We start from the raw sequence: 12,912 nt of genomic DNA, 5'->3' as shown, positions 1-12,912 counted from the left end.
TTTGGTATACAGGTTCCTAAGGTTGATCCAAATCAGTTTGATGAATATAGTGAAGATATCTTGAATTTTATATTTTTGCTGAATTTTTTGGTTATTTTTGTCATTTTAAGTAAAATTTCTTCTTCTCTGAAACAGCCCAATTGCTCTCAAATTTTGATTGGATGTTTGCAAGGGTGTTACCCTGCTAATTGTTGAAATTACGACAAAATTGGAAATATTACTGTTTTGGGGCAATTTTTGGTATTTTTGGTCAAAAAAATCGTAAAAAATATTTTCATTTTAAAGCCCCTGGACAGACGGCTTTTACATTTGGTGTACAGATGTCCAGGGATGACAATAGTTAGATATGTGGAAATTGTCCTGAAATATACAAATTAATTTGTATTTTTAAGACAATTTTGTCATATTTGGTCAAGAAAACTTGTTCTCAAAATTTCTTGTCTGATAGCTTTGTAATTTGGTACAAAAGTCCCGAGGGATGTTATTAGATAAATTTTCTGCTCAAAGTGTTGGGAAACCCACAAATATTTATATTTTAGGTAATTTTCTTTTGTAACCTTAAATGACCTACACCAACCAAGGATTTGTTGTGAGACAGTTTCGAAGGCTGTGAACATAATTTTGTCTTGTTTAATATCAATTTGTAGTAAAATTTGATCCTGAAAACAGAGCTGAGGTAAATTTTTTCATTGCGAACCAATTTTTGCAACTTTCGCATGTAAGACACACAAGAACTGATGAGAAATTTGGATCCAGGATAATTCCAGATGTCATAATCCCCCCACAGTGGAAGGAATTTCACTATCTGTAACTGATTTAAGTGCTGTTTACATTTGAATGATATAGCACTCATAGTATAATTAAAACATCCCCAAAGTTGTAAATATACTGCCAGCTGGTCTTATGTAAACATGGTCAATCAAGGGGTGGAACATTTGATATTCAGGAGGGGGTAGGGGATAGAAGATTGATGAGGTAGCATCCTTTTTAAAAGATCCCTTTATATTTTTTCCTACTCTTTTTTCCCCACTCTCCCACCTTTTCTTTTTGTCAACTTCTCTGGCTAATTTTTTGTTGACATTTGCTAATGTATATAGGATCTGCTTGTCCCATTGCTATAGAAGTTGATATGCATAATCCTAAAGATGACCTCCAGCACCTAAGTTGACGACCTTACTTGCTTTTGTCATTCTTGTTTCTCTGGTTGATCTTTGGTACCCATACTGGTATGTACCAGTTCTGATAAAATGTGAGCGACACCGTATAATTGCGGTATTTTTTCTGGTACAAAACAATGATGATGACCAGGTGACTTCTTACCAGCCTGATTCCTTGTACTGTACTTCTGAATTGAACGCTACATTATGCAAGCATCTGGACTTGTACATTTTCAGGAGAACTTCATTGTGCCATTTCAGCCTGAGCAATTCAATAATTTGTGATTCACTTATTAAAGACCTTTCTCTGCAAACGATGAAGATTTTTTCAGCACAGATATTTTTTGGTAAAGAGAGTCTCAAAACGAAGTAGAAGACGATTTTTAAATTTGTCAAATCCGAGAGCCTTGAGCTATCACCAGAAGATGAGGAAGTCCAGACTTTCACACAAAGCCGATAATGACGATGAATCGAAAGCAGGGAAATCTAAACTGAGTTTCAATATTAAAATGTGATGTTAAACTGTAAAGCTAAAAATGAAAAGTGTCAAAAATTAATCTTAAAATAAAACTAAAAAGCGCACAAGTTTTATGATAAAACTTGAATATAACATTGTAAAATATATGACTTCCAAACTTCAAATTAAAGTTCAAGCAGTTAGACTTGTCAAAGCAATAAGTACGCAACAAGTGGAATATTATAATACTTCACATCGCATTTCAATTAAACAGCACATGTTAGACAGCATGATCAGGGGAAGTTGTGCAGAACATGGCTTTCATTTGTTAAGATAGAATGCGCAAATGGGCAGTTTGCTGGACATTCAAGTTTTTTACAATGCTTACGTGGTCTGCTACTTATATGAACTCGTTTTGCAGCATGTGGAGTGAATCATAAACCCTCGAGAAATATTCTCGAGAGTCTGTGATTGAATGAAGTTTTCACCGTCTTGTTAATTGTGACAATCGAACAATTATTTCCCCAGAAATGTAAATTACACGGGGTGAACGTAGCATTGCCGAAACTGAAGAAATATGTCACGCTTTTCTGCTCGTAGTCTAAACTTTAAAGTTTCTGAGGTCAGTATCATGAAATTGATTGGGGGGGGGGGGCAAAGAAGTGACGTAACCTTTCAGTCCTAACATTTGTGCATTTACATCAATTGTCTGTCACTATATTAGTTCAAGCACTGGAGGCAAACGACTGCTATACTTATTCAGACGTCAGCAGAATTCTTTAAATAGATTCAGAAAGTATAGTTTTTTCTGTACCTGATCATCGAAGGCAAAAAATATGACAAAAATGTATTCATTTTCAATGCTCATATTAAAATAGAAGAATATGATTGCTGCACAAAATAACTCATAAAGTAATTCGTGTCACAACAATAATTCGACATACTATTCGCTTGTTTTTTTGGATTAATCCATTTTCTATTCTCAAAATAACTCTAAAAGAGATGACACGTAGTTGCATATTCGGAACTTGACAGATTGAGTACATTTACTATATACTCACCCTAAGAATCAAGCTAAAGATCTTAATTCAGAAAATTCATAAACTACATTCACTGCTATCAAAGATCAGGTAATAGTTTTTACATTTATTAATACGACTTTCTATTTCATGTGGGTAAAATTGACACGTAATGCCCTGATGTAGATGTTTGTTATTAAGAACTGATTTCATTTTTTCAATTAATACATTCGGTATGAAACGATCTTCATTGTCACAAATACTGTCTCCGTCCTAGAATCATGAGAATTACTTCCTTCAATGGAAGGGTTATCTACCCTTAAACCGAAATACATGTAATTAAAATCGTCGAAATAACATGGTTTTACACTTTCGAATTAATCAACGGAAAAGGGACCATTTTATAGTGATATCAAATCTCATCTACAAATAATTAAGAAAAGTGACCGTTCAACACAAACAAGGAATCTTTATTTTTTTCATATAAAGAATTTGATAGGCAGGGTTTTCCCAAATTCATATGCAGTATAACCCACGATATGTAATTCACACAACATATGCAGTATAACCCACGATATGCAATTCACACAACGGTTGTGAGTGTTTTGGGCAAAAGCATTTACACGAGACTTCCCCGCAATAAAAAAATCATCCTTCAATTTCCAATGTGAAAAGCTTAGTCTTCTCGTTGCATTGCGCCCTCACCGATAAAGCTTGCTGATAGCCTCTTTCGTATGAACGATGTCGCTGTAGTCATCAGCACGAAGCACAACATGTACAGATGTCGGTTACGAAGTAGGAACCATAATAGAATGGCAGGTATTACACTATTTTTGCCTCAGGTACCGCACAATTAATTCAATGTACAGGAAGAATCAAATATATCCAGTGTGGGCTTGCTAGTATTTAACAGATGACCGTTGTCTGTTGGTCACCGCCGTAATTGTTAGAGAAATTGAACATTTTCATTCAATGGATTGGGCAAATAACTCTTTTTAAAATACAATTCGGATACTACGACTGGGTGTAAAAGTTGATATCCGGATCTTTCATCGGTCGAGAAAATAACTGCTTGTTTTGCATTAATAAATTAACGTATTATGCTTTTAAAGAGTCGTTACGGTGTGTCAAATCAAAGATATCGATTTTGACTTTAAACTTTACTCATTTCCATGCTCTTAGTGTTCCATAATTCAAATGTTTGTAGTTTGTGGGAGCGAAAAAAATCCGGAGAAGTATTTGGTTATCGAGTCCGACATCTGTTATTAACACGATTGGAATTAATTTGGGATAATTGGATGGTGGATGTCGATTTCATCTACAAATGTCTCCAGTGCTTTTCTTTTTACGTTACACACTTGTTTTTTGTTTTTTTTTGAGTAATTTGCAATATTGCATCATTCAGCTATACGGCACCAACACTTTTGAGAAATTTGAAAAATATGAAAATCTAATTATCCCAAATTAGTTCAAATCGTGTTTATTATTGACAGAGACGTGTTCCACAAGTATGTACATCTCATTTTGGTACCGTATTTTTTCAATTTTGGAGATGGCGCTGTTTACGTTCAAAAGTCGAGGTTCTATAAAAGCGGTGACCTCAATGCCGAGGTTCTACAATAGCAGTGACCCCAAAAGTCAGAGTTCCATTCGTCCCATCACAACAAATGGGGCTATTGGAGTTCTTAAAGCACGTATACCGAAGTAACTAACATTTAAGAACGAACTAACATTTAAGAACGAACGTCGTCTGTCTTTTCAATATCGTGCTGAGATATCTAGAATGTTTGATGTCATCGTGCAACCGTCTGATATGTTAAACCAAAGGAAAAGTCTAGCCCTCCTATTGAAAATAATGGATATTTTTTCGAATCCATATTTGGGTAGAATCTTCAGCATTTTCCCTAGGGATTTTCGACTTGGAAAACGGCGTCAACAGGATGGAAGCAACTTTGAAGGCAAACACCCTGCTAATAACTTACTGAGAAAATTAAATTTAGAGCGTCACATTGAATACAATTTGACTAGATTCTGGGTCGGTCGGAAAGTTGAACGTGACTTTTAAAAATGACTCATTCTAAATGGTTTTCTTCGTTATTATCAATGTTAAATTTTTACTAGTTTGTTGATATAAAATGACTTGGTATGTCGTACATATACGCCGTAGTGTCTTCACTCTAATTACATGTATCTCAGGACCGTGACGAACCTGCTTTGTTGTCATCACAGAGTACATAGCATCTATTGTGTGATATAAAGTAGGTTATCATAGTTGCATTCTCAATTTCGTTTTCATCGTACCCCGAGTCTTTTGTCGACTCAAATTAAAACTGTTCTGTGTTTGAGATTTGGCGTTTCATCCAGTCTTTTGCATATGGTAGAAATTAGCTTTCGCTAGTGATTACGTATTCCTTCCGTTTGCTCTTATAGAGTTCAAAGTCGTGATGTCGACGACGTCGCTAGCACTCTCTCTGCTGTCTTTAACAAACATACCTGTCTGTCTGTTTACTTAAATTTCTCGGCCTCCGCCCCGATCCAAGGCAAACGTCACGATCGAACAACTATTACCTGGTCTTATTTGCAAAAGAATACAGCTGCTTTCAGATGCAGATGAACTGTGTACACTGTTCTTGCCAAGATTTGTTCAAACCGACTAAGAATTTGATGGCTATTCAGCCATTCAGAGTGAGACAATACCGAGGCCTTGTTAAAGAACAGTGGGAATCCTTGCGTCACATAGGACCGGTGACCGAAACTTAGTGTCAGTGTTGTTGACAAGTTTACAAGTTTCATCCCATGAAGACGGTCGGACATCGATGGCGCGAAAGGACACGGACGAGCGCAGCTTCCGACAGTTGTTTGTTGAGCTCGTCCAAAACAGCTCCGCTCACGGGATTCCGAACGCCGGCAGGGCAAAAACCAAATTTAGAACGGTAGTATGGTCGATCATCTTCGTCATCGGCGTTGCTGGCTTCCTCTTCCAGTTTTCCGAGCTTTTCATTCGTTTCATTGATTTCCCCGTCACTACAAACGTTGATGTGACATCCAACCGGTCCCTGGTGTTTCCAGCCGTGACGATCTGCAACCAGAATCCGGTCAGAGTCTCGGCCTTGGAGTACGCGTCGGACCCGAAGCTGAGGGAGAATTTCGACGATACCTACGAACCTTCAACGTCATCTCAAGCGCCCCAAGATGTCACAGGTAACACGGCCTTCACGTCGCCGGACATTGCATCCGCCCCACCAATAGGAAACCCTCCACCACCTCAGGGACGTAAACGTAGAGCGACTGATTACCTTGAAAGGCAAGGAAACAAACAGGTAAATCGCATATACTGTAAATTTTGTCCTGACCCTTGAATGTATTACATATAGTTACTTACGTAACTCGTTGTCCTGGATGGTTGTTCGATGAGCCATGCATGAAGTCTTAGATGTGTGACGATGCACGATTGATTTTTACTTGTAATTGTTTGATTGAATGGCGATCGTATGAAACTGAAGCTTTCTTTCGATGTAAATTCTCGGTATGTAGCACAAAAGGCCTTTCATTGCCAGGCAACAATGCTCATATCAAGGATTTAAATTAAAAATTTTGACTTTAAAAGTCACGACCGTCCTTACATGCAGGACTCCTTTGCAGACAATTAGCTTTATTTTTTGATAATATTTATACTTTATTCAGTGAAACAAATAGATATGCTTAGTAATTTGTCTCCTTAACTCTCGTTTAATTACAATTACGCTTGTAATTAAAGGGCACTGAGTACAATACGGTGTAATTGTCGACAAATGAAAACTTATCGACCGGAAAATCAGTTGTCAGCCTTGACAAAGGCTGTTGCGTTGTAAAGTTGAATAGTAGGTGTATGTCATGATTTTCGAAGGAGAAAAAGAAACTGTGTTTTATTTATTGAATGAATGGAAATACTAGAAAATAAGTCAAAAGCTACAGAAAATGGGTCTTATAGATAGGAATGTTGACGTGTGGAGAATATTAGACGGGTGGACGACCAAGGAGGGGGTTAGCCTCCCTGCATCCCTATCCATATGCATGTCGCTCAAACACATGACTGTCTTCAGTGACTTCAAACTCTTTAGATACGAATTGTTATCAATATCTTATGTTGTGTGAAGATAGCAAAATTTCAAATTTGACTCTTTTTTTCTTTGAGATGTAGACCTTTAACGGTGAAGCTCACGCAACACGACCTTGCCGAATATTACGATCATAAGCTCTTGATTCACTGCAGGCGAACCACCAAACCGCCACCGATGCAATGGAATAATTCTATTGCATCAGTGATGGTTTCGCGGTTCCCTTGCATTGAGTCAAGAGCCTGTGATTAGGATCAATTTGTTTTCCGCAAGCAACTGCCTCATAACCGTGTTACGCTACGCTCAAGTGAAGACTAACCGTGACTTAATATGTAATATGTTCCCTTGACGTTAAAACCAATGAAACATCAGCGTTCATTTATTCTCGACATTGTAAATCCTAAAAACAAGTTGATTTCCACTCTAAGACTTTTCAGTGTTAAAATCTGAATTTTCGTCAATACAGATACTAAATCTGTTCTGAAGTCCATTCCATAAAGACTATTGTTAGATCTGATGATATGTGAGTTAACTTGAACAGATGTAATTTAAGCAAATTTACTATCGGTCAAACTGAGAGGGAGTAGTTATTAATTGCATGTACTTTCACGCCATCAAGTGCACAATATCGGTATAACTTGCATAATTTCCCGTCATTTGGAAAAAAAACTGTCATACTGACCAGAATTTGAATAAGATTTACAGTATTTTTTCACGGAAATCAAAGTAAGTATCATTGAAAACGTAATGTTTGTCGCCGTCAGTAGTACGTAAATTTAAGAAAAAAATGATTATACAGTTTATAATCTCGTACACTACCGTTTTAATCCTTTTTTACTGAAACTAAACAATCTGCCAAGATGGGAGACATTCCATCCCTTTAACTAGAATCAACTACAGAAACGTAGATTTCCTACCGAGAGAGGAATAGGAATTCAAAAATGTCGTGCAAGCCAAAACCTTTTGATAATCAACACGCCTATCAAGCAAAATTGTAGGCGGCCTCATGTATTTGTATGTTCTCTGGCGATAACATGCAAGGTCGGTGCATCTCACACCGTGCTTCAATGCACTGTTTTTTAATCACTAGTTCAAACACATCATGGCACTATTGATCGGACATAATTAAATGATCAAATATGTCTGGTGAGATTTCACAAGATGAAACAATGACAGCTTCAAAAACAAATATTTGTTTGCTTTTACTTTCTTTGACCTACCTCTGAATGGACACGCCATCGATCGCTGGCTAGTTATGACATCAACCTTTATCAACCGTAATTGTGCTTAGTGTGTCTACTGAATCTATAATAGTCTAGCGACTTTTTCAAATTCAAAAGCAATCTGAATTGACTCATCAAAACGAAATTTTCATCTATCAAAATGGTTTGTATGTATGTATGTATGTATGTATGTATGTATGTATGTATGTATGTATGTATGTATGTATGTATGTATGTATGTATGTATGTATGTATGTATGTCTTGTTTATCAATAGATAATGATATGTTCAATACATTTAATGTTTCAAACTAAGGCAAATACTATGCAAACACTCAAAATGACACATGGGTATTACCTTTAAAGGTAAGGGAATCGATCCCAGGGATCGAGTTTGTTCTAGTCTGTCAGAGGATTATGAAATTGTCATAGCCTTTTGTTCTCTTTTGGAATTGTAATCCAGTAAGTAAATTTCCTGGCAAGACAATCTGATGCCTGAACCATGCCTTTAAGGTTATGACTCGTAGATTTACAAGAACAACAACTACAAAGTGATAAATTAATATCTTACAGCCTCCTTCACCTGACAGCTATAATGGGCCCTCGGCTGGACTCGCACAAGTGTCCTTGTTGACCGAGTTGATGTCAAAACTGTCGATAGAGGAAAGGATTGAACTTGGACATCAGGCGCAGGATTTTATCGTCAACTGCACATGGCAAGGGGAGAGGTGCTCGTCCGAGTAAGGCATCAACACGTTCTTTCTATGCAGTGTGACTAGAGACGTCGATGGTAGAGACTCTTCCTAGACTATATGGATGTCCAGGCTACGGATTTACATAGCGTACAGCGTTTGGTTAAAAATTATACTCTTTGGAAACATAACGCTATCAAACCTGTGATTCAGATCATTTTCATTCACAATACGTAGTCATATTGTGAACACGAATCAATGTCGATTATATGTCAATGACATTTGTAAGTTTGAAATTATGTGTATGTGTATATCTAACTCTCGATCTCTCTATGCTTTGTGGTTATAAAGGGATATATATATATATATATATATATATATATATATATATATAATATATATATATATATATATATATATATACGTATACCTCATATTTGTGCATATATACATATATATATATATATATATATATATATATATATATATATATATATATATATATATATATACGTATACCTCATATTTGTTTGTTGTGCATACAACCAAAGATGTTACTTACCGTTCAACCTTGGTATTACAGATATATTACAGAAATATTTTGTCACATTATTTTATCGCAAAGAAGTCTATAAATGACTGTGCTACACATTGATACTGTGTTTTCTTCTGTTTACCTTCAGCAATTTTACTGTATTTAATAATCCTGTTTACGGAAACTGTTTTACTTTCAACGGCAAAGACGTTGCAGATGGAGATGTTCTGTTGACGAATTTCCCCGGTCCTCTTTTCGGTGAGTTGGTGATCAAAATACACTTTTTAACTCATGAGAAAATTGGTATCCCGCTGAGGCTATCATAATGAGATAGTAATCTAACCATAAACATAATTTACAAATGTCATTGGATTTAATTCCCGTATTGTCACTGAAATATAATACCCTTGCTGGTCCGTTCGTCATTGACTTTGGCAAAGTTAACCCGGTGATAATTAGCGACAGCGCAAGCGTCAACAGATTTGTAACATACCCTTGCTTGCTTCAAGTTTGGCGCATTAAGCAATCAAAAGAATCAGATAATGAACGCAACACACTGATAAAACTTCGCGTAAGATTGTCAAATGACAAATACATGACACAGTGAAGGAGACAAAAAAATCTTAATTTGCATAACCGGTGCTAAGACTCCGAAGGACTCCTATCAAAGTCAAACGTCAAGATAAAATAAGCAATAGCAATAGAAACTTGTTCTGAGACCGAGACACCTCTAACCCCACCCAAACCCTGGGGACGGGCATTTAAGCAACCCCCTACGAACGTAATCGTACCTTCGATGCGACGTCGAAATTTTCTTTGTATTCTATATTTATGACATTGCTTATTTTATTCTACCAGGTTTAAGTTTGCAGCTGTTTATCGAACAGGGAGAGTACCTGGTAGATTATACTGAGATAGCAGGGGTAAGGATCGTCATTCATGACAGGGACAAAATGCCATTTCCCGAAGACACAGGATACACTGTCCCTCCGGGTGATTCCACTTCGCTAGGGGTAAGACGGGTAAGTATTGGCCAATTGAAACTGGTACTTGAACAAAATTCAACAAACCTGCAAGCAAGAAGTGACATTCTGTCTTCCCGAGATTACAGAAGTCCATACGATGTTTATTTGTTTGCATGTACGTATTTTACGGAAAGCTTCAATATGATAGCCTGCTACTGTAAACAGAGCAAGTGTTGACACTGTTTTGCTTTCTTGGACCGTAAAGCAAATAAAATTCGATTTATTTCGTTGCGAATGGCCACCATCGATCGATAAATTACCATCTTTGGCGTTAAGTGTCCTAGTTTGACACATACCAGTCGTGATTTTAGTTCCATTGTCAACAAAAACTGCCTACATACAGTCGTCTCCTCTTATGCACGCAACAGCTGCGTGAAAGGGTTTGTGGCAAAATAGCGAGTAGATGCTGTTTCGCACGTTTCATACCCAATTCTTCAATACAGATGGTATGTATTTACCGACATCGACTTTTTCATTAAATCATCATACTTTACGATTCATTTGATATGTCAGTGCTCAATATTAACTGCATTAGTTAACTGTAAAATGACTTATTAAGTGATAATGGTTTTAAAAAGAGCTTGACGACCTTTGTTTTGACAGTTGATTTGTTTCAACTTAGGTGGAGATAACGAGAAAGCCTTACCCATACTCAAATTGCGTGAAGAAATATGACAGTGCATACAGCAATGGATACAGCGAGCTGTACGGTGTTGGCTATAGTGTTCAGGTAAGTTTGGCATTCGCGTCTTTTGAGTTAAACTCGCTGATGATACTGCATTCACCTTAAAGAGTGTAAAACATTGTGGTCTGCACTTAAAATCATATGATATTACACATCAGTGACACCACTCCTGCGTTTTTTCTAATCACCAAATCGACTTTACTCTGATGGTCGAGAATATTTTTCAAATAGAAACACGATTGGAACTAATTTGGGATAATTGGATAGTGACGTAATGTCTGTTTCATCCGCAAATGTAAGCGCATCTGCTTTTCTTTTTAAGTTATAAACTCGTTTTATGAGTAATTTGTAATATTGTTACATTCAGCCATGATAGGAAACCTAACATTTTTGAGAAATTTGAAAATATGAAGATCCAATCATCCCGAATTAGTTCCAATCGTATTTAGAGCAAACACATGAACGTGCTTTAAATCTTCTGATCAGTAATGATCAACATTGGCTTCAGAAACCATTCACCTATACGAAACGATTTCTCTACCTGACATTTTTGGATACGAGCCAAGTGTGGAATATTAATTTAGTACACTCTTGTGCCAGCATTTCCGTCGCACTGGTATGAATGTGCACAATCGCAAATCATATGTATTACACATTTGTCTCGCAACAGAAGACAATTCTAAAGCTACTTCAAAATAGACTCAGTAATCTGAGCGTTTTCTGCTTCAGGCGTGCATGAAGGATTGCTATCAAAGGCACGTCATTGAGAGGTGCCAATGTGCAGACCCATACTACCCCTTCGACGCTGATCAATATCAACCATGCTCTTCAGAAGACAGCGACCAAAGTGAGTCTTATGAAAACTCTTTCTTCTTATTTCGTACTTCAAGTAATTGAATATGTTATTATGATAACGGTCTGCTTTTGGCTATCCTTCTCCTTTGTCCAATGGTTTATTGGCGTATCTCTTTACGGATACTTTCTCTCACCACATGTTTCTAATACACCAGAAGGAATTGAATTGAATGTGATCGACAAAAATATGTCAGTTCATGTTTCCACAAGAGCCACGCTTACTTTTGGTATACCATAGTATGTCGACAAGCGAAGTATAATCATGTCACTACTCTCTCTGTCTTTGTCACACAGTTTGAGAATTAAGGAAAAATGCACATTAAAAATGCACATAACTGTCGTAGGTGTAATATTTGAATATTTGTAATGTAAAAGTATAATGCCTAGGACTTATAAGGAATATACAATATCAAGTTCAGACTAATTATTTTTGCGATAATAAAACAAAATTAAAACAATAAAATTTCGGATTGTAATTATAGAGCTGCGTCGAAATAATCTTGCCATGAAGTGGAAAGTTAATTAAAGGCACACACACGAACTAATACTGGTATTTTGAAAACAAATTTCAGTGTACTGTAAGGCTGTCGTCGGATACGAATATTCTACTCAGTCTTCCGATGTGTTTTGTGACTGCCCTCAACCTTGTAGGTAAGAGTAATTATGTTTAATACCGAAGTTACGTATTCAGAGTTTCCGTTTTCTAAGCGTGATGACGTCAAAATGACACCTTTTTAGACATTCTGTACGATCGCTTGTTCGCATTACAAACATTTCATCTGTGACATTTTCATGAACATTTCAGAATTCATTCCCCAACTTTCATCATGTTAATATTTCTTTCCTTACAGCGACACGACCTTCGTGAGCGAAGTATCAGCGGTAGCGTGGCCGGCAAAGATTTCAATGGTTAGTGAACAACCTTTAAAGCTACGTATATAATCATAATCTCTCTGGTTTCTTAAGATTTCGTATGTGTATCAATGGACGGTGATTAAGCTGATATTTACTAATATTGCTCTAAGCAGAGTATTATGCAAATATATCAGTTACTGGTTTACCTTTGTCCTATTCCACAAAGGAAAAGGTCGCCAAATGTCATGCAGAGCTACCAAGAATTGAATTTTCAAATTAAAGTACGCAATGTCAAGTAATTGAAACAAATGCA

The 12,912-nt window shown here is 36.7% G+C and overlaps 1 protein-coding gene across 1 annotated transcript; it reads left to right on the top strand.

Moving 5' to 3' along the window:
* Positions 1-5,326: 5,326 nt before the first annotated feature.
* LOC139122255 (amiloride-sensitive sodium channel subunit gamma-2-like) lies at positions 5,327-12,043 on the top strand. The gene is made up of 7 exons (XM_070687685.1): positions 5,327-5,953; positions 8,526-8,692; positions 9,328-9,437; positions 10,038-10,201; positions 10,827-10,934; positions 11,619-11,736; positions 12,039-12,043. Exons 1-7 carry the CDS (start codon positions 5,450-5,452, stop codon positions 12,041-12,043), a joined length of 1,176 nt encoding a protein of 391 aa, XP_070543786.1. The 5' UTR covers positions 5,327-5,449.
* Positions 12,044-12,912: the final 869 nt, after the last annotated feature.

This window comes from Ptychodera flava, chromosome 21 (assembly GCF_041260155.1).
Source record: "Ptychodera flava strain L36383 chromosome 21, AS_Pfla_20210202, whole genome shotgun sequence".
In the NCBI taxonomy this organism is placed as follows: domain Eukaryota; kingdom Metazoa; phylum Hemichordata; class Enteropneusta; family Ptychoderidae; genus Ptychodera; species Ptychodera flava.
Note: the sequence above shows the minus strand (reverse complement) of the source record. Positions and strands in the feature narration are given on the sequence as shown.